Raw genomic sequence first — 25,619 nt, 5'->3', positions numbered from 1 at the left:
CAAGGTTCAATCCCCGACTGGAGCAGGTATCTAACCAGGTTTAGTAATGGGTCAATCATGAACATTTCGTTCATTTTAAACGAATCTTCAATATGATTTGGGAACTATAAGTCCTCTTAGGGAGTGATTTGTTAATTTGCGCGTGCGTACATTTGTGCAGGTGGTATCGTTATTTCAAGTCTTCATCACATTTCGTGTCGTTTATCGCGGAAAGGCAGAAACCAATCATATGCGTTTAGAGCCGAAAAAGATTTGATCCGTTCACCTCTCGAGTCCTCTATCGGGTCTGAGTCACTCGTTTATTATGGGCCAATTATACGCGTTTAGAGCAGGAAAAATATTTGATCCGTTCATCTCTCAAGTCCTCTATCGGGTCTGAGTCATTCCTTCCTCACGGGCCAATAATACGCGTTTAGAGCCAAAAAAAGAATTGATCCGTTCATCTCTCGAGTCCTCTATCGGGTTTGAGTCATTCGTTCTTCACGGGCCAATCATACGCGTTTAGAGCTGGAAAAAGAATTGATCCGTTCATCTCTTGAGTCATCTATTGGGTCTGAGTCACTCGTTCTTCATGGGCCAATCATACGCATTTAGAGCCGGAAAAAGAATTGATCCGTTCACCTCATGAGTCAGGTCTGAATTTGGAGAAAAGCTCCGCCACTGCACTTGACACCACCAACACTGGTTTGAAGTGCAGCTCAGGTTAAATACTCTCTCTCCTCTCTAGAAAGATCCAATGATTGCTACCAGGTGGACACAGTTACCTGCAGGGAGAGAGAGAGGAAAAACACAATGCTCATTGTCCACCAAAAGATATGTCTCAGGACGCAAGCCCTGGGATCACCGCTATCACCCTCCTGGAGCATATACAGGCAAGAAATCCATTAATTAGTTGTTATGGAAGTTATTAATTAAGCTTTTAATGTACTGCACAAAATGGTAATCTAAATGTTTATTTTATCATTAGTTTTATTTAATATATGTTTTTTTATTGTTTTATTTTTTTAAGGTGAATTGCTGGGAATGGAGCACCTTTACAGCCAGACCGGCAAAACCCTGACTCCGGTGCTCCAGAACCCAGAGGAGGAAGACAGGCTGGTGGAGGAAGTACATGACGAGGATCTACAAGATGACGGGTTTGAGTAGGAGATCATGGAGGACATCACAGTTCAAGTGCTGTATGAGGATGACCCCTGCCGTGATCTCAGAAACAGCCCCTCATCTTCGCCTCTGCCTCAGTCCCCAGCATTACTGGCTGAGCCGTCCACATCAGCTGGTGGAGAAGGACAGCTTCCTAGCCCAGCCCCCTCAGTGCCGTCACAGCCATCCAAGTCTGGAGACAGTCTCTCTGTTGAGGCTCAGGTAAGATATATTAAGAACTTAATTTTATTTAGTCTTTTTTTATTCCACATATACTACATTTATTCTGTATTTACCAGGGAGTAGTCATTGGACCTGATGGCATTGCTGGGTGGGACAAGGTGCAGGATCTGGCTGCTTATTTGGTAGGTCTTCGTTAGGCTCCTTACCTCACTGACCTGCAGGTGACAGAGGCCATCCAGCTGTGGACAGCTCTCCTGGATGTTGATAAACAGCGCATCAACTACCAGCCTCGACATCAGCTTCAGCTGACACATGGGCGCTTTAAGGCACCGAAGCGCTCCGGAGTCACTCCAGGTGTGGAGAGCGTCAAGCGCTGTCTGATTGGACATCCTGAGGGTCCAGCACAGTGGCCTAGCACCAGCCGCTTGGTTGAGGCCATTTGTACAAAGCTGTGTGTCGTACACAAGTCCACTTCCAAGAAGGCTGGTGTTCGCACGCACAGGTGGTCTAAAATACTGACCGATTACCACCACATCCGGGATCTGGTGCTTGGCAGTCGCAGGCTGATGGATGAAACAGTGATCCAGCTTTTTGAGCTAAACCAGAAGACGCTTATTCAGTGGTAAGCAAAGCACATTATTTTCTTTAAATTACCTGAATACTTCTAAATTAATATAAATGAATAATACATATCATTTATTATCAGGTTTCAACGGAGGCAAAAGGATCAGGAAATGAGTGTACTCACTCAGGGACTGACTCCACTTGATCCAATTGCTGTGGCAGATACGCAGCTTCCTTTGCCGAGGGGAAAATTGGACGAGGCACCGACAACATCAGGCCCCAAACACAAGTTTGTCTTTCCTCCAAATAAAGAAGGACAGGCACCTCTTCTTCGACCTGGTCAAAAGTCTGCTTCTGCAACCACCACAGTTTGCTCCTTCCTGCCGGATGCCACCACGGTGTGCTCCTTTCCACCGGCCCCCACGACGGTATGCCCAATCACGCCAACCCCCACCACAGTCTGCCACATTGCACCAGCCCCTACCATGGTGTGCCCCGTCACACCGACCTTCACCACAGTGCGCCCCATCTCGCCAGCCTCCACCACAGTGTGCCCCATCATACCAGCCTCCACCACAGTGCGCCCTATTGCGCCGGCCCCCACCACAGTGCGCCTCATTGTATCTGCCCCCACCACGGTGTGCTCCTTTCCACCGACCCCCAGCACGGTGTGCCCCATTGCACCACCCCCCACAGCACCAGATGTTGTGCAGCCCATTTCAGGACCTGGATCATTGTTTGGCACACTTGTTTTTAATCCAGACATGAGTGTGTCAATGGTGATTCCATCATTTGCTGCACCAACATCCAGTGCAGTCCCAGCTTCACCTGCACCTGCTGTTCCTCCACCTGCACCTGCTCCACCTGCACCTGCTGTTCCTCCACCTGCACCTGCTCCACCTGCACCTGCTGTTCCTCCACCTGCACCTGCTCCACCTGCACCTGCTGTTCCTCCACCTGCACCTGCTCCACCTGCACCTGCTGTTCCTCCACCTGCACCTGCTCCACCTGCGCCTGCTGTTCCTGTGTCCCGTTACATCCAGAGGAACAGGCGCAGATGGGAACAGGAGAAGAAAAGTGTTTGCAGCAAATGTGGGCAACCAAAGACTAAGGAGTTTGGCCATAGCCGATTTGTCCTTAGAGGACTGGTTGGCAGAACAGCGCCAGCAAAATAAAGGACAAACTCCAGCTCCAGAATAAAGGACAAATTGCTGTATATATTTTTGTAAATGTTACATGGGTACTCTCTCTCTCTCATTTTATTTAATTTTTGTGTGTTAATATTTAGCATTTTAAAGTGGCACTTATAGGCCCACTCTTATTTTGTCTTGTGTGTACTTATTTAATATTTGTGTGCATTTTATGTAAAAATATATTTATATTTCTTTAAAAAAATAACATTTTATACATTGCTTAAATACTATATTTTATATATTACGTGCCCCCACTCTTGCATTTTATTATGTATTTATATTATTGTTTAATATATTGTGTATATAAAACTAAATATATATATAGAGTATTGTTTTTATATAATGTGTATAATAAGTAAATATATATATATATATATATATATATATATATATATATATATATATATATAATATTGTTTTAATATATGTGCACAATAAATAAATATATATTGTATTGTTTTTATTTATTGTATATTATACAGTTTATATATTAAGATATGTTTTTATTTTGTTTTTTATATTTTTTAAATTGTTTTGCGATTTTAATATTTGTATTCATTTTAATAAACCATTTTGCATATTACTTGTTTTTGTGTGCATTCATTTAAAGTTATTACATAAAGAAATATAACATATATTAATATATATATATATATATATATATATAGTATAGTATATATTTATATATTAATAAATAAATATATATATAATATACTTATATATACATAAACATGCATACATATGTTTAATTGAAACATTTTCATTCATTTTTAATTAACGTAATATGCTTTTTAAGAACAATATCCACATAATAATAGTAATATCAATATAATTGCCTGTGTTACGTCAGTGAAATTTCAATAAGAGCGCAGCTGATTGGCTCCGCTGAAACCGACACTGATTGGATATTGTGTTACACAGATCGTGTGTTCGAATCCAGCACGCAAAAAATGACATTTAGAATGACATGCAATATGCAACTAAAATACCACATTATGCACAGTCACAAAGCCGCGAACACTACTGCAAGCGAAATTTGTCGCATTTTTTCCGTTCTTTTGCGGCTTGTTCGCTTGCGAGTGAGCGAAAAGATTGGGCCCCTTCCTATGCTAAGCGAGCGCTCTACCATTTGAGCTAATTCCCCTCGGAAAAATTCAAATTGGTAGTTTTTGGCGTGGTCAAAAAAAAAAAAAAAAGATCACATTTGCTCTGTGGTGGCCTCTTTGCCCTGCCTGCTGTTTAGTCGTCAAATTGCCTGGAATAGCGCGCTTTTCTTTTGAAGGCCCTACCTAGTCCTGCTCCAGTAAACGTGTGAGGAGCCCTGCATGCCGAATGACTCAGAATGACTCAGTTACTCAGAAATCAATGCACATTGGCACCACCTTGGATTGACATTCTGCTACTTTCCTGCAAGGCCGTTTTTTTTTTATTCATTACCTACAGCTCTGACAGCACCACACAACAAGCTTGAGGTTCCATGGTGTAATGGTGACCACTCTGGACTCTGTATCCAGCGATCTGAGTTCAAATTTCAGTGGGACCTGTTATTTTGCCAGCACCGCACAAAAAAAAGCTGGAATAGAATGTTAATCTCTTGAAGGCCAGGGAATGACATTTACTCTGGGCTTTCTAGTGCTTTAGGCAGGAAGTGGCCGGTTAGCTTAGCTGGTTAGACTATGGTGGTAATAACGGCAAGGTTGTGGATTCGATCCCTGTACTGGCCAAGCTCTTACCCTCTTAGGCCTCAGATGCATTTAAGGGCTTACACACGTCTACACTGCAAAAAAACTATGAAACGGCAGCTGAAATAGCTTAGTTGGGAGAGTGTTAGACTGAATATCTAAAGGTCCCTGGTTAGAACCAGGGTTCGGTAAAGTAGTGTTGGTTTTCAGTTTTGGGCACAAGAGTTAGGTGACCGAAAGTCACCCAAAAAGCCTAGCTGCTGCACCCTTAAGTCCAACTGCTTCCACTTGACCAAAAAGCTATCTTACTTCCAGATGGTCACGTCGCTTCTGGTGATGATTAAATCAGGAGAGTTTCACTTTAAACCTTTTCGCTTTAAAAAGGCATGAAAACAGAGGTGGAGAATGCAGTCATTGTTCCCGCTTCCTCTCGCATGCAAAGCGAGCGCTTTACCATTTGAGCTAATTCCCCTCACAGCAATCAATAGTTGGCGATTTTCGACGTGGTCAAAATAGAAAAAAAAGATCACATTTGCTCTGTGGTGGCCTCTTTGCCCTGCCTGCCGTTTAGTCGTCAAAATGCCTGGAATAGTGCGCTTTTCTTTTGAAGGCCCTACCTGGTCCTGCTCCAGTAAACGTGTGAGGAGCCCTGCATGCCGAATGACGAGTTACTCAGAAATCAATGCACATTGGCACTGCCTTGTATTGACATTCTGCTACTTTCTGGCAAGGCCGTTTTTTTTTTTTTTTTTTTTTTTTACATTATTTTCTCTTTGGCCCGGGCAGCACCAATCAGAAGACTTGAGGTTCCATGGTGTAATGGTTAGCACTCTGGACTCTGAATCCAGCGATCCGAGTTCAAATCTCGGTGGGACCTTGTTTTTTTACCAGCACCGCACAAAAAAAGCTGGACTAGCATTCTTATCTCTTGAAGAAAATGACAGTTACTCTGAGCTTTTTAGCAAACATGGCAGAAAGTGGCCGGTTAGCTCAGCTGGTTAGAGTGTGGTGCTAATAACGCCAAGGTTGCGGGTTCGATCCACGTACTGGCCAAACTTTTACCCTTTAAGGCCTCAGAGGCATTTTAGGATTCTGCTTAGTCTCACAGACATGAATGCTGCAGGATTCTTGTGAAAAAGCAGCTGAAATTGCTCAGTTGGGAGAGCGTTAAACTGAAGATCTAAAGGTACCTGGTTCAATCCTGGGTTTCGGCAAAACAGTGATGTTGTTCTATTTTGTGCACAAGGGTCAGGTGACTGAAAGTCACCCAAAAAGCCTAGCTGCTTCACCCTTAAGTCCACCTGCGTCCACTTGACCAAAACACTATCTTCCTCCCAGATGGTCACGTTGCTTCTGGCGATGATTCCAATGGCCTGATCGACAGCACTCTATAATGCTATGTATTTAGCGCTTTGATGTCCCACTGCGGACACGCTGCTGAATAAAAGAAAACTGTGACTTGATAGGGCTTCTGAAGGGTTGCAATGATATGTACTACACAGAAACCGGCAAAGCTGACGTAAGTAGTTTCGCTTTAAACCCTCAAGGTGCCACCAGCTTTGCAATAAAAGCCAATGTAAAAAGGTATGAAAACAGAGGTGGAGAATGCAGTCATTGTTCCCGCTACCTCTCCCATGCAAAGCGAGCGCTTAACCATGAGCTAATTCCCCTCAAAGCAATCAATAATTGGCGATTTTCGACGTGGTCAAAATAGAAAAAAAAAGATCACATTTGCTCTGTGGTGGCCTCTTTGCCCTGCCTGCCATTTAGTCGTCAAAATGCCTGGAATAGTGCGCTTTTCTTTTGAAGGCCCTACCTGGTCCTGCTCCAGTAAACGTGTGAGGAGCCCTGCATGCCGAATGACGAGTTACTCAGAAATCAATGCACATTGGCACTGCCTTGTATTGACATTCTGCTACTTTCTGGCAAGGCCGTTTTCTTTTTTTTTTTTTTTTTTTTTTTTTTACATTATTTTCTCTTTGGCCCGGGCAGCACCAATCAGAAGACTTGAGGTTCCATGGTGTAATGGTTAGCACTCTGGACTCTGAATCCAGCGATCCGAGTTCAAATCTCGGTGGGACCCTGTTTTTTAACCAGCACCGCACAAAAGATGCTGGAATAGCATTCTTATCTCTTGAAGAAAATGACAGTTACTCTGAGCTTTTTAGCAAACATGGCAGAAAGTGGCCGGTTAGCTCAGCTATTTAGAGCGTGGTGCTAATAACACCAAGGTCGCGGGTTCGATCCACGTACTGGCCAAACTTTTACCATTTAAGGCCTCAGAGGCATTTTAGGATTCTGCTTAGTCTCACAGACATGAATGCTGCAGGATTCTTGTGAAAAGGCAGCTGAAATTGCTCAGTTGGGAGAGCGTTAGACTGAAGATCTAAAGGTCCCTGGTTCGATCCCGGGGTTGTAAAACAGTGCTGTTGTTCTATTTTGTGCACAAGGGTCAGGTGACTGAAGGCCCTACCTGGTCCTGCTCCAGTAAACGTGTGAGGAGCCCTGGATGCCGAATGACGAGTTACTCAGAAATCAATGCACATTGCCACCGCCTTGTATTGACATTCTGCTACTTTCTGGCAAGGCCGTTTTATAATTTTTTTTTAATATATATTTTTTCTTTAGCCTGGGCAGCACCAACTGGAAGACTTTTATTAAGCTTGGCAGTAAGTGGCCGGTTAGCTCATACTGCCACCTGTAAGTCGTGGTTATTCTTGGTCACACCGGCCAATCACTTTGTGAGCTGGAACCAAGATTCACCCTATTCTTGGTTAAGGCAGCCAATCGTGTTCCGAGTTACAATGAACGCTATGGCCAATCAGAGCCTTTATATCATCCATGATTTGTACTGAAATAAAAGATTTTGTTGCGGATTAATTCGGACACCAATTGCAAAGTAAGTATTTTTTTAACAAGGTGGTTTAAATGAATAACCATTACAGTAACGTTAATTACTACAACATAATTATTATATGATTGTTATAGATGTTTTATAACGTTATTTGGTAAGATTAATGTTATTCGACCAAGCAAACTGTACAGTTTTACTACAAAAAGAAGATTGTGTTTAGTTTATGATTTAGAAGCAATTAAGGAGAATAGATTTTAAAGCTGAGGTTAATAGTGTATGCAGAAATATGGTCATACTGATAAAAAATGTAAAGTGATAGATTTTTGAATTATCAGAGAGAGTGGTGATGATTAAGCATGTTGATGAAATTTTACTTGCAGAAAAAGAATAGACACCTAATTGATTAAAATGAAATAGGTGTTATGACATTTCCATGGAAATAGATTTAAAGGAAGTAAAAATTATAGGTGATTAGATGACACGCCTCAATATTAGGAAAAGTCAGATCACTAAATAAATAAGCCATTTCAAATAACTGTAAACTGGTGAATGTAAAACACATGGTAATAAGACTAATATGAATTATAGACTTTAATTATATTTAGAGATATCAGAAACTGCAAGAGAAGAATGAGAGTGAGGTTATAATTGATTATAGAGATATAAGGAAGAACAGGTGAATAAAAAGATATGTGCTAGTCATGATTGACAGCTATAGTGAATGGCTAGAGGAGTGGCCAGCAAGCAAGGAGTGCAGTCAGACAGTGATGAAGTGTTTAATGAAAGAAGATTTAGAAACAAATAGATGTTGAGTAAGAATTAGATTGGATAATGATAAACACTGAAATATTGAATATTTGAAATTGCAGCAAGTAATGGGCCGGAAGCATGAATTTAGGGATGGTGTAAGACTAATAATTACAGGGAAAGGTAGAGAAAATTGATACAAATTTAAACACAATTGGCAAAAATCTGTGCACAGACCAAACTGAATTGGATAAAAATCATATTGGAGGTATTAGTTCATTATGGAACAAAACAATGGAATTAATGACTTTTGCATTGTTTACAGGACTGCAGTTTTGGGGACCTGGTGCAGCTTGGACGTGCAGTAGCTTACTTATGTAGAGATTAGAATATGACAAATTAACAACTTTACTTCAGACTTTTCTAAACAGGTTGCTGAAGGTGTGAGGCTGGCCGGAGTAAATTGAAAGTTAACATAGGGGTGTAAAAACGGCCTGGAGCTAGGCCCAGGCCGAAAGGGGGATAAAACACAAAAAGGGATATCTGATATCTAATTGGAGTGTGTAAGCATGTATTGGTGTGGGAGCTGAACACGCTGCAACACCAATGCATGAGGCCAACTGTATATTAGATACAGGCCAACACAAAAAGGGGAACCAAAAACCATGTTAAATTCTAAAATAGAAAGAGAAAATAAGACTGATTTACTAGCATATGACAATCTGACAGAAAGTGTGTGATTAAGTGTGTATGGACGTTTCCCGGAGATGGGTTGCAGCTGGAAGGGCATCCGCTGTGTAAAACATATGTTGGATAAGTTGGCAGTTCATTTTACTGACGGTGGGGACCCCAGATTAATAAAGTAACTAAGCCTTCCTTTTCAAAGAAAATGAATGAATGAATGAATGAATTGGACCAATTAGATTGGAGAAAATTGAGAAAAAATAAAATAAAACACAATTACATTTTAAAATTATTTTATTTGACACACGTTAGTTTTTTGGAATTTTTAAAATTATTTTTATTCTTTTATTTTAGACATATTATTTTAATCCTACTTTGAAGCTGTTGATTTTTCATCCTAAATCTCAATTGTAATTTTGGTTCAATAATGACTTAAAAATGTTGAAATTCAGTCTGAACTAAGCAGGGGGATTATAATTTGTATTAGTGAATTGCTGATTTGAATTATGTTGTTAGAATTTTGAATTTCTAATTCCAATCATATTTTCACAAGTGTTGATTTTAGATTTTATTCATACTGTGGGATTTTCAATGGGAGTGCATTTCCTTTTGATCAGATTTTATTTTTTAAATGTTGGAGTTTTTAAATTTTATTTACATTTTTATTATTCTCATTCTTATTTTAATTTTGGTGGGGAAGAAGAAGAAGAAAAAATTAATTACCTTTATTGATAAAGTGTATGAGAATGGAACATTTTTATTATGGGATAATTGGAAGTTAATAAGAGTATAGCAAGTATAGCAAGTATAATCCTTAGCAAAAGAAGATATCGGAGTGACTTCAAGAGGGAAGAGACTGCACCACCGAAGAGGAGAACCAAGAGTGTGAAAATTATAAACTGAATCCAGAAAAGTTAAAGAAATTGAGTTAAAAGGGTTTTTGGGCATAATTTAACATAATGAAGAAGCACTAGGATGTTAAAGATTGTTTTGAATAAGAGGTAAAACAGGGATTTAGGCAAAGGCCTGCAGAAATGACAATTGGACATTTTTGTGGGGATTTGATTATCTGATTTTGTTTTTGTCTGCTCCAGAGAGGAGCAGAAAAGGGGAATTGTTGGAGAAAAGGAATTTATTTTTATTACTTTTGTATTTTTTTATTAGAAAAATGTTTAGACTAACAACAGATTAATCAATCTTTCTCTTTTGTATTATAAAATGTCTTGACCAGACAAACTTCCTCTTTTTTACCTTGCTGCATACTTTTTAGAAGAACTGCTGACAAGTGGAAAAAGCAGAATAAGAATAAATTGAGGGTGGGGGCCTTTGTTCCAGAACTATAGTCTAGACATGTCACAAGTTGTCCTGATGCTTGTAGAAGTTGTGATATATATTAAAGATGCACATATTGTTCAGTTCTGGTATGCAGAGAAAGGTTGCAGAAAGAGGAAGTAATGTCCAGGGGTTGCAAAGAGCCAAGGGACTGCAGAATGACTGATAAGTGATGTTAAACCAAAACTCCACCTGTTAAGATCAGTTGTGCATATATATACTGGAGTCAGGAAATGTAAGTCAGTTGCGAACCTCCTGAATGTAATTCTTGTATTGCATTGGGGTAATGTAACCCAGAGCTCTGTCATCGAATTATTCATTTGTATCCAATAAATTGTTACGATTTTTGACATTGAAGAAAAACCTCTCCAGACCTTTTCTCTTGAACACGCATGGAATAGGCTAGATATTCCAACAAGTACTTCAATTAATCTTTAGTGGTAATACTATAGTTGCTATGATAACACAACAAGTGTAATATAAACAAATGACCCAGTGCTGTATTTTTTTAGCTCACGAGCACAAACAGAGAAAACCAGTGCATGAGCAAATAGATTCGCTCTCTCGTATTACATGACTGCACTCCCGACTTGTAATACTGTGCTTACGACATTTGACAGTGAAATAATGCCATACTCAGCCAGCCGAAATCATGTGGCATGCACCCACAGTGAACCTCCACAAACACAGCAATGACGTCAAATTCGCAGCACACACTCAAAAACAGAAAGCTGATTGGCTTTTGCAAGTTGACCTAATTTGTAGTTTGTAATAACGAAAATTACAATTGGACTAGTAAAATAAAAACGACATCACCAAGAAAACCTAGCAACAACAACAAAAAAAGAATTTAAATTAATATTTAAATTATTAAATTAAAATATTTAGCGTTACATGGACATCAGAAAAATAAGACCTGTGTAAAAATATTTAAGACCTAGAACAGCCAATTTAAGACTTTAATTAAAAGGCCCTAAATTTTGATATTTTTTTAATTTTAGACTTTTTAAGACCCAGCGGAAACCCTGTAATAATGAAGAACTTGGAATATTATTACAACACTTTAACTACATGATATAGGTAATGCAAAACAAAACCATAAGGTTAAAGAGTCAATGAGATGGCAGGTCTTGACATGAGGACTCCTGAGTAGCCACAGCATCCTGGGGTAGCTAGCATAACAACTTTTATATACCCATCGATGAGTAATGTCAATCTGGAGTCTTTGGGATCATCAAAGTGTAATAATATTGTATTGCAATACCTGTCGCTCTGCCTAAATCATAAAATATTCATCAAGTTTGTATTCTACTCAAAAAAGTAAACGTAGTAAACTAGAAAGAATCTTGAACCTAAAATTAAAGAAACTTCACTAATAAAAGATGCAAAACAGGACAATTGAATGGGCTTTCTAAACTTGATGCCCTGGTATACTGCAAACTATCCGTCCTGGAGCTCCACCTTCTTGTTGATGTGCGGTGTCTTCCTAGTGATTTGTTTCTCGTTCAGGGAGTCAGACAGAGAACATCATCCAAAACAACACTAGCTACATGAATACACTGGAGAGTGGAGTACAGACCTATCCGCACCTTTACAATCACTTGCAAAGAGACGCAGAGGTGCTGTTTGCCAGATGTTTATGAAACTGTTCTTCTCTCAGTCGCCATCATTGTGTTTACAGTAAACGCAAAGAGTGCAACACATTTACAACCCCACCTACTGCAGTGTAGGAGTGTTGGAAAACAGTACATCGCCACTCAGCCTTTTCAAACATTATTCAGACATGAAACATCCAGTGCACATGAGAAAATGTTTTGCTGCATTCATGTCATGTGTGCAACTTTTTGTCCAATTCTGTAGACACTGATCAGATCTATACAGTTTCTCTCCAGTGTGAATCTCTCCTCATCACAGTGTGAACACTTGTATGGTCTCTCTAGTGTGAATCGTCTGGTGCAGTTTCAATTTTGTAATAAAAGTGTTCTCACACTCAAAGCACATATACTTCCACACCAGTGTGGATCTTCACGTGTTCATTAAGGTTTGCTGATCAGTTGAAACTGTTCTTACACTAGCTATGTTTCCATCCACCTATTTTATGCACATTTTGCAAATGCGCATAAAAAAAACAGTTGATGGAAACGCCATGATGCGCATAAATTTTGAAAATGTGCATAAAAAACTTATGCACCTAACTGGGTAGGATAAACTTTTTATTCGATAAGAAAAGATGCGCATAAACGGCGATGGAAACACTTTTACCGCACAAACTCCAGCATGCGCATTAAAAAAGGTCATGTGATTTGTTAAAAGAGATCATGTGGTGCTTAAAATGTGTGAATGGATAAAACGTCAGGCTGAGCACATTATAAAACATCTGAAATATTATTTTGGTCATTATAAAACGCCTTACCATTTCACTATTAATGTTATTATATTATTAATGACCTCCAGAATCAAGAGCGCCTGTGCTCCGCGTCTGACATCTTCAAACGCCACTGAATGTGAATGAGTTCTCTCCAGTGTGGGTCTTCATGTGTTTATTAAGATCTGATGAGTTACTTAAACTCATCCCACACCGAAGCTGCAGTCACACTAGAGTTTGAGCATGCAACATTCTGTTGTACGGCACTGCGAAAAGGGGCAGGATTAAACAATATGATTAGATATAAAAAAAAGTGAGCGATTGGTCCATAATATACATTTCTGTCCAGAGAGGTCATGTTTTGATCTTCGATTGGTCTCACACAGTCAAGTGATATGATTTTGCAGGTCAGAGTTCACCAAACTTGAACTTTGCAACGCAGTGAACTGCAAAACTTGATACACGAACTTGCGTTTCATGTCTGATGCATTCACATGCGTATGAATGGAAGTCTATGGGGAGAAAAGTCCAGTGTGACCGTGGCTCAAGTGCATGTGAATGGTTTTTCTCCAGTGTGGATCCTCATGTGTTTATTAAGGGATAATGATCGGCTGAAACTCTTCCCACACTGAGTGCATGTGAATGGTTTTTCTCCATTGTGGATCCTCATGTGTCTATAAAGGTTTGATGAGCAGTAAAAACTTTTCCCACACTGAGTGCATGTGAATGGTTTCTCTCCAGTGTGAATCATCATGTGTAGATTAAGGGATGATGAGCGGCTGAAACTCTTCCCACATGGAGTGCATGTGAATGGTTTCTCTCCGGTGTGGCTCATCATGTGTAGATTAAGGGATGATGGTTTGCTCAAACTCTTCCCACACTGAGTGCATGTGAATAGTTTCTTTCTAGCGTGAATCCTCATGTGTGGATTAAAGTTTAATGATTGGCTGAAACTCTTCCCACACTGAGTGCTTTTGAATGGTTTCTCTCCAGTGTGGATCCTCATGTGTCTATAAAGGTTTGATGAGCAGTAAATACTCTTCCCACAATGAGTGCATGTGTATGGTTTCTCTCCAGTGTGAATCATCATGTGTAGGTTAAGGGATGATAAGCGGCTGGAACTCTTCCCACACTGAGTGCATGTGAATAGTTTCTCTCCAGTGTGAATCCTCATGTGAATATTAAGAATGTGTTTTTTTCCAAAGCTCTTCCCACACTGAGTGCAGGTGAAATGATTCTTGTTTTTCCTTTTAAAAATACCATCAGTCTGTAAATGAGTATTTTCCTCAATTTTGACATGATGTTCCTCCTCTTTACTTCCCTCATTCTCTTCAATTAGGTCTGAAATAAATAAATACAACAGTTTTCATTAAGTCTTAAAAACTCTCATCAAAATCTGAAAAAGTAAAAACACACTGGAAAGATTGTCTACACACACTGTAATTTGGATGCAAAATAAATGTAAAATAAATCAGACCATATTTTGTTTAGTCCATTAACGTGTACACATTTAAGCAGATTCAATTCATCTTTATTTATCTAGTGCTTTTACAATGTAAATTGTGTCAAAGCTGCTTAACATAGAAGTTATAGTAAATTGAAACTGTGTCAGTCCAGTTTTCAGAGTTTCTCATAAAAGTAATTTTGGTCATAATAATAAGACACAGATTTGAACGCTGTAAATGGCCTATTTTTATTTGTATATATAATTACAAAATGTTTTATTTATTTTATTTTTTTTTATTTTTTTTTTTGTAAAGCAGACTGGGAATACTAGTCTATTCTGTGCCTGACAGGTAAACGCATCAGAAAAAAAGTCTGAGGTAACAGCTGAACACACAGCTGAATATTTGCCTCTCAGACATGAGACATGCCTGTACAGCATCTGCATAAACGCTAGAACGTGCACCTTTCCAGAGATGTATAGTAACAAAGTAGAACTACTTCACTACTGTACTTAAGTACTAAAAGGCAGTATCTGTACTTTACTAGAGTATTGTTTTTCCTCCTACTTCCACTTTTACTTCAGAATATATTTTTGATGAGTTAAATACTTTTACTCCGATAGATTTTTTATGTGCTGCATCGTTACACGTTACTAGGGGTGTCAAAATGATCGATATCTGTTCAGTAATAGATCATGACCGGTTATTACATACTGATGTCATTTATCTCCTATACGCGATGTCGCAATACTATGGCAGAGGCGAGGGCGAGTGAAGGCGGCACAGCACACGAGCCACTATCTCACTATACTGAGAAATGCTGTAAAACTCCATCTCTGGAGATGGTGAATTATGTGGACATTATGTATGACTTGTAATCATATTAAATATTTTTTATTTTCGTAAAGTAAAACTACACAAAATTTCCTGTAAGAGTTGGGTTTAGAGATTGGATTTGGGTTTAGAGCAATCGAAAGTAGTTTGTACAGTATAAAAACAATTGTAACCTATGTAATGTCCCCACAATTCACAAAAATGTGTGTGTGTGTGTGTCTGAGAGAGAGAGAGACAGAGAGAGTATAGTATGTGAGTGAACATGCTGAATTATCTCATCAGTGAAGGGATTTTCTGGTAAAAGGGCCTGACGATGTGAGTTCTTGTACCATAGAAACTATTGACATCCATCAAATATCTACAAAATGGCAGTATTTGCCATTTAAGAGGTTATCACACATTAGTTTTAAAAATTCATTATATTTACTCCGAAACTATCCTAAAAGTGTTGAAAAAAAAAATAAATAATAATAATATATATATATATATATATATATATATATATATATATATATATATATATATACTTAAATGATTTCAGTATATTCATGAATGATCAAAAGTTTATATTTCTCAGCAAACAGTCAATTTATACTGCAGAAATGTATGATATGAAATCATTAGTTTTGCTTTTCTACAATAAAGTGACAAATCAACCATTTGGTCAAGCATGTTTTTGAAAAATTAATACACACACACTAAATATTTTTCATGGCACCAAGTAACATACCTTGGTAAAGTTAGGGCTCTTAGAAGGTAATATGTCAAAAAATATGCTTACCTAGCAAATTTTTACCAAAAACAGTTCACATGATGTCAGGGGGCTGTTCCATAAACCAAGCTTACAGAAAAAGCCAGGCTTATTTTGGTAAGTCTGGTTTGTCAATGGCGGATTCAGTTTCATAAATCAAGTTTACAATAGTTTAAACTTAGTTGCCCTGGCAACTTATGCTGGGAAACTAGCCTGGTCCGGAGCAGGCTAACTCTCAGGCTAAGTCTTAAGTTCAAGCCTAATCAAAGTAATGATAACATTCACCTGCCATAATCTGATGCCATTTTAATTCACTTAACCTCTTAATAATGATTAAAACTTTATAGTCATTTAATAGCAAAAAAAAAAAAAAAAAAAAAAAAATATATATATATATATATATATATATATATATATATATATATATATATATATATATATATATATATATATATATATACAGTTGAAGTCAGAATTATTAGCCCCGTTTTGATTTATTTTTTCTTTTTAATATTTCCCAAATGATGTTTAACAGAGCAAAGAAATTTTCACAGTATGTCTGATAATATTTTTTTCTTCTGGAGAAAGTCTTATTTGTTTCATTTAGACTACAATAAAAGCAGTTTTACATTTTTAAAAAAACAATTTTGAAACAAAATTATTAGCCCCTTTAAGCTATTTTGTTTTTTGATAGTGTACACAACAAACCATCATTATACAATAACTTGCCTAATTACCCTAACCTGCCTAGTTCACCTTAATAAACTAGTGAAGCCTTTAAATGTCACTTTAAACTGTACAGAAGCGTCTTGAAAAAATCAAGTAATATATTATTTACTGTCATCATGACAAAGGTAAGATAAATCAGTTATTAGAAATAGGTTTCTAAAACTATTATGCTAAGAAATGTGCTGAAACAATCTTCCCTCCATTAAACAGAAATTTGGGGAAAAAATAAACAGGGGCGCTAATAAGTCAGGGGGGCTAATAATTCTGACTTCAACTGTATATATGTATATATATATATATATATATATATATATATATATATATATATATATATATATATATATATTCCAAACTTTGCATTGGTACTGAATAATCTAATGTATATGCACAAATATATTATTGTAAAGCATCCTGTAGAAAATATTAATTTAAAAGAGAAATCTGTGATGGGTGTTCTTAGCTCTCTCTCTCTATATATATATACCCTTCGGTAGGCGCGCGACAACACCGCTGATCAGTATGTATGTATGTATGTATATATATATATATATATATATATATATATATATATATATATATATATATATACACATTTATTTTTCGGCTTAGTGCTTTTGTTAATCTGGGGTTAGCACAGCGCAATGAACGACCAACTTATACAGCATATGATTTATGCAGCGGAAGCCTTCACTGGGAAACATTCATACACACTCATTTACATTCCTAACTATGGCAAATTTAGTTTATTCAATTCATCTCATAGCTTGCATACCGCATGTCTTTGGATTTGGGGGAAACCCACACGAGCATGATGTTAAGAAATACACATTGACTAATATAAAGAAGACTACATCTTCAATAATGACTCTTAAATAATGACTTTAAAGCTGTAAAATGAGTGGAATAATCGGGATATGATAAGTGCTGAGCAGCAACGTCACTTTAATGTAAAGATATTTTCCCACGGGCTGCGGGAAACAAGTGGCAAAGGGAAAGCAACGATTTGCAGCAGACTCGGGAGCAAATTAAAAATCCCACCGCTTGTTCGTGCACGGCTCTTTATTTATGTGCCTCAAATCAACAACCATTGTTCCAGTGCCCAAAAAGCAATCAGTGAAATGTCTGAACGACTATCGCCCAGTTGCTCTGACACCCATTATAATGAAGTGTTTTGAGAGACTTATTCTTTCACACATCAAAACAAACATCCCTACTGACCTGGACAGCCTACAGTTTGCTTACTGCAGGAACAGATCAACAGAGGATGCAATCTCAGTCACACTCCACACCAGCCTTTCTCATCTGGAACATCCCAATACATATGTTAGGATGTTATTCGTAGATTTCAGCTCTGCATTTAATACCATTGTACCATACAAACTGGTAAACAAGCTGAAAAATTTAGGATTAACCCCTTCACTCTGTTCTTGGATTTTGGATTTTCTCACTAACAGACCACAGAATGTAAGAGTGGGCAACCACATCTCATCCACCATCACCATTAATACAGGAGCACCGCAGGGCTGTGTCCTCAGCCCAGTACTTTTCACCCTATTCACACATGACTGCAAACCCATTCACCCTTCCAACACTATAGTGAAGTTTGCTGACGACACCACAATAATAGGACAAATCTCAGGTAACAACGAGTCTCAATACAGAGAGGACGTCCAACACCTAATCAACTGGTGTGTCAATAACGATTTGGTTCTGAACACCTCCAAAACAAAAGAGATCGTTGTTGACTACAGAAGAGCAAAAAGGACACCACCAACCCCCCTCCACATAAACGGCGAGGAAGTTGAGAGGGTAAACAACATCAAATTCCTAGGCCTACATCTGACAAAAGATCTCACATGGACCATTAACACCACCCACTTAGTGAAGAAAGCTCAACAGAGACTTTTCTTCTTAAGAAAACTCAAGAAAACAAAAGTACCGACCCAGCTCTTACTAAATTTCTACAGGAGCACGATAGAGAGCATCCTCTGTCACTGCATCACAGTGTGGTACACAAGCTGCACTGCGGAAAACCGGAGAGCTCTATCCCGGACTGTTAAGACTGCACAGAGGATCATAGGAATTAAACTCCCAAACCTCGATACAGTCTACGCTAGCCGCCTACAGAGGAGAGCTAGCAACATCATTAAGGACCCTACTCATCCAGGACACAAACTTTTTGCACTACTCCCATCAGGGAAAAGATATAAGGCAATTAAGACTCACACAAACAGGCTAAAGAGCAGCTTCTTCCCCAGAGCTGTAGCCTGTGCCACCCCTCCTCTTTGTACACATTAACAATACCCCCCCCCCTCCCTCACTCCCTACCTTTCTGATGTTCTGCTGCTAATGCACAAAGACACTTTATGGATATTCATGTTTGCACTCATTTGCCATAATGTAAATACTGTGACTATTACATTTAGTATATTTTTATCTTACATCTTATATTTTTAGTATTATGTCTATTGTTGGTTTTTATATATTTTAGTATTATGTCTTATATTTTAGTATTATGTCTATTGTTTGTTTTTCTCTCTTTTTATGTTGCTGCTGGTCTCTGTGAGTTACCAAACAAATTTCGTTGTACAACTACAATGACAATAAAAGTTCTTTACGTTCTTTACTTTACTTTATTTCAAACCTACAGTATGTGCTTACATTTAGAACATTTTGTACATTACAGTGAGCCTGTAATGCATTAAAATTTTTCCTTGCAAGCAAAAATTGGAAGTAAGCGCAAATTCTCTCTCTCACGCATGCGGTCAAGCACAATTACTATGTTTTATAACAAATATTTAATTTCATGTTAATAGGCATAAATAATAGCCTATACTTAAAATGTATTGCTACAAATGTAGCCTAATGAACTATCTGCAGTTTCGTGGCTCACTCGCTGTGAACAGCTGTGTCTCATTTCAGAGCTCTTTCAGTTCTCGAAGTTGCCATGGTAGCACACAACATAATCGATGCATCTATGCTCGACTTTTAAGGTTTCACGACAGACACGTGCACGAGCAGTTATCTAGATTATTTAAACTGAACTCAGACTAGTTAGATCAAATGATCTTCAACTTGCTGTTGTGGAACCAATTTAAGCGTGGGAGTTTAGTTCAGCTCATTCAAGTCAGGCTTTTGACTTTAATCCCGGCTTTTCTAAACCACTTTTATGAAATAGCCCCCAGATTATGTCTTTGTTTTCTTGCCTTTGTGCATGTCCTAAGGCTTAGCTAAAGACCTACATGATGACATTTTATATACCTAACAAGATGCAGAAATGCCATTTAAAAAAAGGTTATCTGCTTTTTGTCCAATCAGGGACAGTGACAACATAAATATACAAATAATAATGTTTGTTAATGAACACCCAGGATTATTTTATAACCCCAGGTATAGCATGAGCAGTGTGAAACGTATTTACAGATAACCCAGGATTCTTTTTATCCAGGGTTAGAATGACCCAGGGTTAACAATTTCAAGTGTGAAAATCCCTAAGAGCTATCAGAATAAACGGAGTACAACGACAAACAGCAACATACAAAAATTCTCAATCATATCATAGTGACCTGATCTAATACGCTATTGATTTAAAACTTACAATTCAGTTGTCTATTGGAGAAATAACATGAAATAATAAACGGCTATACATGTTCATGACTATACATACAAAGAAAAATAAGAAAATATGACTTTGCAACATCAAGCAGCATTAGGCATGGGCCAGTATAAGATTCTGACAATATGATAAGCTTGAATAAAAATATCACGGTTTTGAGGTACTGAGATTACTGCTCTAAAATATATTCTTTTTAAATGTCTGGGTGGCGAGGTAGTGGTGCAGTAGGTAGTGCTGTCGCCTCACAGCAAGAAGGTCGCTGGGTCGAGCCTCGGCTCAGTTAGTGTTTCTGTGTGGAGTTTGCATGTTCTCCCTGCGTTTGTGTGGGTTTCCTCTGGGTGCTCTGGTTTCCCCCACAGTCCAAAGACATGGGGTACAGGTGAATTGGGTAGACTAAATTGTACATAGTGTATGAGTGAATGTGTGGATGTTTCCCAGAGATGGGTTGCGGCTGGAAGGGCATCCGCTGCATAAAAACTTGCTGGATAAGTTGGTTGTTCATTCCGCTGTGGTGACCCCAAATTAATAAAGGGATTAAGCCGACAAGAATATGAATGAATGAATGAATAAATGAATGTCTGGGTAAAAAACAAAAACTTTATATTACAATATATTTTCTTTTGAGTCTTTTTTCTTTTTTTGTCAGGCTAAATAATTTAAATGAATCATTGACTTCTGCTGTCTTCATTAGTTTCAAAAACACATTTCTTTACGATTAAAAATGACATCTTTTATCTGCTGGAGATACTGTTGTCGTGAAAAAAAAAAAAAAAAAAAAGCTTAGATATACAGTAGGAATGGTACAGAAGAAAATATTGGCCGTTTTAAAACTTTGATTTTTCCAAATGGTAAACCTTGAAAGCAGTTATTGTCTCATGCCTAAGCAGCATAACACTGTTTTTATGATGGAAAAATTTATTCTTTAAAAAAAAAACCTCAAGTAAAAAGACTCCAATGGCGCAGCCTGCTGGTTCGTGAAGAATATGGTCAATACTGACGAATTTTACACTCAAATGTTTGCATATAACCAGCATGCTGTAATCCATTTCTTAAACAGTAAAAGTCATTTTTAGACTGGTTTGTTGGCCAGTTGTAGTCAGTGCAATGCTAAACATTTTTGTTTCACTATAATTTGTTCGGTTTGTCACGCGTCATCCCACAGCAACATCATATAGTTTAAAATACTGTACAATGTTTTATAACAATTATTTTGTTGTCCATTTCATTCAGCATATGTAATATTAGGGGCATCCACGTTTTCTGACATACTTTAAACCAGGGTTTCTGCAGGTTTCTTATGACATTTTTAAGACCATTATGACTGAAATTTTAGACCCATAAATTAAGAATTTTTTTTGGCCCAGATGAAAAAGATTTTATTTGCTCTATCAAAAAAAATAATATAATTTAATACATTTAATAATACAATAATAAATGAATAATAAAATTAAAATGTTTTAGATATTTCTTTCAAAGGATTATAAATACCGTGTAAAATGGCCCAGATGGAAAATATTTTTATTTGCCCCATCAAAAATATAATAATTTTAATTTAATAATACAATAGTAAATGAATAATCAATTTTTTAAACATATTTTAGATATTTCTAGCAAAAGATTAAAAATTTTGTGTAATAACAAGCAAGCAATACTTGTATCAACAAACTTTTTTTCCAAAATAAACTTTATTTAAAATAAAAAACAAATGGACAAATGTTTTAAAAGTTTTAAAAACTATAATAAACTAAATCTGTGCACAACAATCTGTCCAGTTCAATGTCCTTAGCAGTAAATACATGGAGCACGTTTAAACAAATGGTATTGTAAGGAAAATAATTAAAGCATTATAATAAATTATTTAAAACAAGTTAAAATGACCTTTTTGAATAATAAGATAAAAATTTTATTGAGATGGATTGATGATGATTGTATGGGTTTTGGCCAGATTGGGTAGAAAAACATGAACCTTAATTAAAGACCAAAGGAAAAATGAAGACTTGTTTATAAAAGATTTAAGACCTACAGCACAACATTTCAGTAAATTTAAGACTTTTTAAGGCCTAAAATTTTGATTTTGGAATTTAAGACATTTTAAGACTCCAAGGAAACCCTGTTTAAACACAATAGCCCTGGTAAATAGTCATTATAATAATGATGTAATTCTAATTCAGATACTATCTGTGAGAACTAGTAACAACTACTAGAAACAAGTTTAAACCCATGAAGAAGTTGATGAAAAAATTGGAATTGTGATCAACGTGACATATGCAAACATATTCCTGTCTTTCAATGAGTGCTTATGTGCGTTTAGGAGAACTAGGCAGCACACTCAGGGCAGCAAGATGGATTTAATTTAGCATTCTTATTATTAAAATATATCTGAATGAGGATCAAATGACTGAGTTGGTCTTTGAGGCCCCATTTACACTAATGCATTTTTGTTTTAAAATGCATAAGTTTTGCTACGGTTACGCCATCTGTCCACACTAGGCCGGAGTTTTCGAGTGCCGAAAACGAGCGTTTTGGAAACGCTGGAGAGGCCGTTTTCTTTCTAAAAACACTGCTGCTCCGTCTCAGTGTGGATGGGGAAAACAGAGACATCTGAAAACGGAGGTGGGGCTGCCGACATTCACCTATCTGATTGGGGCTTTTCCTCAATATTAAGTAGCCTAACTTTACACACAGTTCAGTCCTGCATTCTCTTCTAGTAAGTTCAGACTTCGCAAGTTTGATCAAGGCTGCAGTCTCTTCTTCTCAGTTTGATATGGAAAGGCAGACTATACCGAGGACACGGGTAAATCTTCAAAGGGAACAGTGTACTTTATAACTACATTCACATCACCCTGGCTACGTTGTTTCACTTTCTCAACAATAAAATGAAAACAAGTTTTAAGGAACTGCCTCTTTTCATTTTGATTTTAGCAACTTAACAGACAGCAGAAATGTTGAGGCGTTGTGCTGCATTTATGAGCGTCATCTTCACTGTGTGGATATTTATAACAAAACGGAGCCGATAACAACTGCCTCTTTTCAATTTCAGTGAAAATACGAAACTTACCCTCTCATTTGCTGAATATCAGTTTTAATAATCGATAATGGCCATTATAAAAGTATAACATACAATAAGTTGATACATTTTAGGAAATAAAGGCAAGCGATCAGTCAATATACAGAATGTACGTGGTTACATTAATCATTAACTTATCTTTGCGCTCAGCCAAAACACGTTACCTGAGAACAAGTAATAGATTCCAATGACCAAAGTCGGGGAATATGTCGTTAGATAAAGACAACAAGATGAATGAAATATCACGTTTAATAAATATAGGGAGATTAGATCCAGCGGGAGATGCTTGATGAGCAGTCCGACGAGCACAGCTCTCATTTTTATAGATATTCTGCAGCGCTTGCCCGAGAGTGTGTGTGTGGTTACGTGTTGTGCGTTTTCAGCGTTTTGGTGTGGACAGAGAGCTGTTCAGAAACGCTAGGTGGAATGCTAGTGTGGACATCGTTTTAAAACTAAAACGCACAAGTGTAAAAGGGGCCTGATAATAAAAATCAACCTGTTTGTTCCTGCAGATCTTCCTGTTTGACTCTGAATGTGTCTTCAATTTTCACATCTTCACTCTCCTGTTTAATAAACGCCATCTTTATAACAGTGTGGAGATCCGTCGATTCTGGAGGAGTTTTTCTCTGTGTTTGGACACTTTCTCCTGTTTAAAATGAACAAAACAATAAAAATGTCCTGTTTAAAATAAACAATGAACAGAAACAAAATAACTTCTCTTCAACACTTAACTACTTAAACAGTTTCTTTATATAAGAGTAATTAACAAAAAGAAATCAGGTAAAACGTTTCTTTAAAACACTTACTACACACTTTTCTTTTACTTTATTTAATAAAAAGCCCTCGGTTACTGAGAATAAAATAGTACTACGTTGTATAAAAGGTTAAAATAATATTTCCAACAGCAGTAACATAATTTAACATCATATAAAAAACTTAAACTTTAAATCGGTTTACATCTGTAAACGTTTTAAAACAAACCTTTCTCCAGTTGAATTACAGCGCTGAAGCGGCGCCGCCTGATGACGTCACACGACACGCCAAAATAAAAGTCTTTTTGTTAAAGGGCCATGAAACCCCCTCGTTTCAGCAGGGTGTTTTCACACCTCCACTTTGGAAAAAGTCAGAAAAGTGGGGGTGTCCAGCTCTGTTTAGGGGGGAGTGTCGGAGGAACTAAAGTGGGAGGGTGTGGGAGTGTCTATTTGGGCACGCGCGAGTTTCAGTCAAAATACACACACAGGAGAAAGAGATGATGTTTAACCTACATGGACATCTGTAGTGGAATTATTTGCCAAATTATTAACTGGTGGACTTTAACTGCAGTTTGGCTCTTTCATTCAGGGAATTCATTCATGTCCCTCGCGACAAACACGATATTTGATTCGAGGATCTGCTCTAAGCGTGTATTTTTCATGCAATGTTTGATACCGCACGGCGAATGACAGAAAAAAAACTCCGCATTTCCCGGAAACTTAGACGCACACGGCAGGTAACGTCAGAAAGCCGCGTGTGTTATTCCGGTCACAAAATGCGGTGCTAACATGTTTGCCCTCAGTGCAATAGTTAACTTAATTCGATACGAACAAACTGAATAAACAAAGAGCGCTGGTCGCTCACTTACCAAATCTGTAGAGACAGAACAATCACCAGCAACTAGAGCCGCGTCTGAAGAGAAGACTACATCCGGAATCCGGATCTCAGCGTTTGCAGATGAGAACAGCTCTCAGGTAAACAATAATCCCCCTTAGACACGTAAGTTATTGTTGTCGCGCGTCGCGTACACTGTTAATCCACACGTGAGTCTGAGCTCTCACAGAGAGAAAATGAAAACGAAACTTAACTGCAGCAAAATTTAAAAGCAACACTTCACGCTTGTTTTGCCAACACAACGTGGCGTCTCTGTGGTGTAAAGACGGTGACACTAATGAATATTAATGAAGTTGCACAATAGAGCGCGCTGATTGGTTTGAACCAAGGCTTACTCATGCATTAATGCATCACACTGTAAGACGTAATAAGGCACACTCTGGCACAGACGCCCAGTCTGCACGCTGGAATACAACGCTATTATGTCATGACCGTGACGCAGCTTCAAAAATTCGTTTCAAACAGGAAGTACGAATTTGCTTGAAATAACGCAAAAACAACCAATTTACACTTTTTAGTGAAATATAGGTGTCCTAATAGTGTTTTTAGCAGTGTGGGACACATATACGACTGTCAATAGCTCAAAAAATGTGTTTTGGTGTTTCGTGACCCTTTAAGCTTTGTTGCAACTTACAGTTGCAGTCATGACTAGAGCCAGACGGAATCTGCGGATGTTTTTTGCTATTTTTGCAGAAAATTTAGGTAAAAATCTTCTGTGGAATGATTTTGGCAGTATCATAACTAAAACCTTAATATGGGAAATAAAAAAAAATAATAACTTTTTTA

General features: G+C 37.7%; 2 protein-coding genes, 1 long non-coding RNA gene and 6 other non-coding genes across 9 annotated transcripts in view; 7 read left to right on the top strand and 2 right to left on the bottom strand.

Moving 5' to 3' along the window:
• Positions 1-25,619, bottom strand: part of LOC141381964 (uncharacterized) — a 1,176,553-nt gene that overhangs the window by 1,028,565 nt on the left and 122,369 nt on the right. The window lies entirely within an intron of this gene.
• On the top strand, positions 1,665-3,211 carry LOC141381836 (uncharacterized). The gene is made up of 2 exons (XM_073948929.1): positions 1,665-1,945; positions 2,030-3,211. The coding sequence occupies exons 1-2, from the start codon at positions 1,890-1,892 to the stop codon at positions 3,060-3,062; spliced, it is 1,089 nt and encodes a 362-aa protein (XP_073805030.1). The 5' UTR covers positions 1,665-1,889; the 3' UTR covers positions 3,063-3,211.
• trnaq-cug (transfer RNA glutamine (anticodon CUG)) lies at positions 5,568-5,639 on the top strand. Its single transcript has one exon. It is a non-coding gene; the product is annotated as a tRNA-Gln (tRNA).
• On the top strand, positions 5,742-5,815 carry trnai-aau (transfer RNA isoleucine (anticodon AAU)). The gene has a single exon. It is a non-coding gene; the product is annotated as a tRNA-Ile (tRNA).
• On the top strand, positions 5,904-5,976 carry trnaf-gaa (transfer RNA phenylalanine (anticodon GAA)). The gene has a single exon. It is a non-coding gene; the product is annotated as a tRNA-Phe (tRNA).
• trnaq-cug (transfer RNA glutamine (anticodon CUG)) lies at positions 6,774-6,845 on the top strand. Its single transcript has one exon. It is a non-coding gene; the product is annotated as a tRNA-Gln (tRNA).
• Positions 6,948-7,021, top strand: trnai-aau (transfer RNA isoleucine (anticodon AAU)). The gene has a single exon. It is a non-coding gene; the product is annotated as a tRNA-Ile (tRNA).
• trnaf-gaa (transfer RNA phenylalanine (anticodon GAA)) lies at positions 7,117-7,182 on the top strand. Its single transcript has one exon. It is a non-coding gene; the product is annotated as a tRNA-Phe (tRNA).
• On the bottom strand, positions 12,000-24,210 carry LOC137491256 (uncharacterized). The gene is made up of 3 exons (XM_068220415.2): positions 24,168-24,210; positions 23,683-23,832; positions 12,000-14,085 (listed from the first exon to the last, which is right to left on the bottom strand). The coding sequence occupies exons 2-3, from the start codon at positions 23,765-23,767 to the stop codon at positions 13,289-13,291; spliced, it is 882 nt and encodes a 293-aa protein (XP_068076516.1). The 5' UTR covers positions 23,768-23,832; positions 24,168-24,210; the 3' UTR covers positions 12,000-13,288.

Source organism: Danio rerio, chromosome 4 (genome assembly GCF_049306965.1).
Source record: "Danio rerio strain Tuebingen ecotype United States chromosome 4, GRCz12tu, whole genome shotgun sequence".
Classification (NCBI taxonomy): Eukaryota; Metazoa; Chordata; class Actinopteri; order Cypriniformes; family Danionidae; genus Danio; species Danio rerio.
The sequence above is the reverse complement of the archived record's forward strand: the minus strand, read 5'-3'. Positions and strand labels throughout refer to the sequence as shown.

Excerpts from the sequence above, each read along its gene's own strand:
- LOC141381836 (XM_073948929.1), top strand. The coding sequence starts at position 1,890 with ATGGATGAAACAGTGATCCAGCTTTTTGAGCTAAACCAGAAGACGCTT. Across the intron at positions 1,946-2,029 it reads CAGAAGACGCTTATTCAGTG|GTTTCAACGGAGGCAAAAGG; the intron begins GTAAGCAAAGCA and ends ATTTATTATCAG.
- LOC137491256 (XM_068220415.2), bottom strand. The coding sequence starts at position 23,767 with ATGGCGTTTATTAAACAGGAGAGTGAAGATGTGAAAATTGAAGACACA. Across the intron at positions 14,086-23,682 it reads AGATCTGCAGGAACAAACAG|ACCTAATTGAAGAGAATGAG; the intron begins GTTGATTTTTAT and ends TATTTATTTCAG.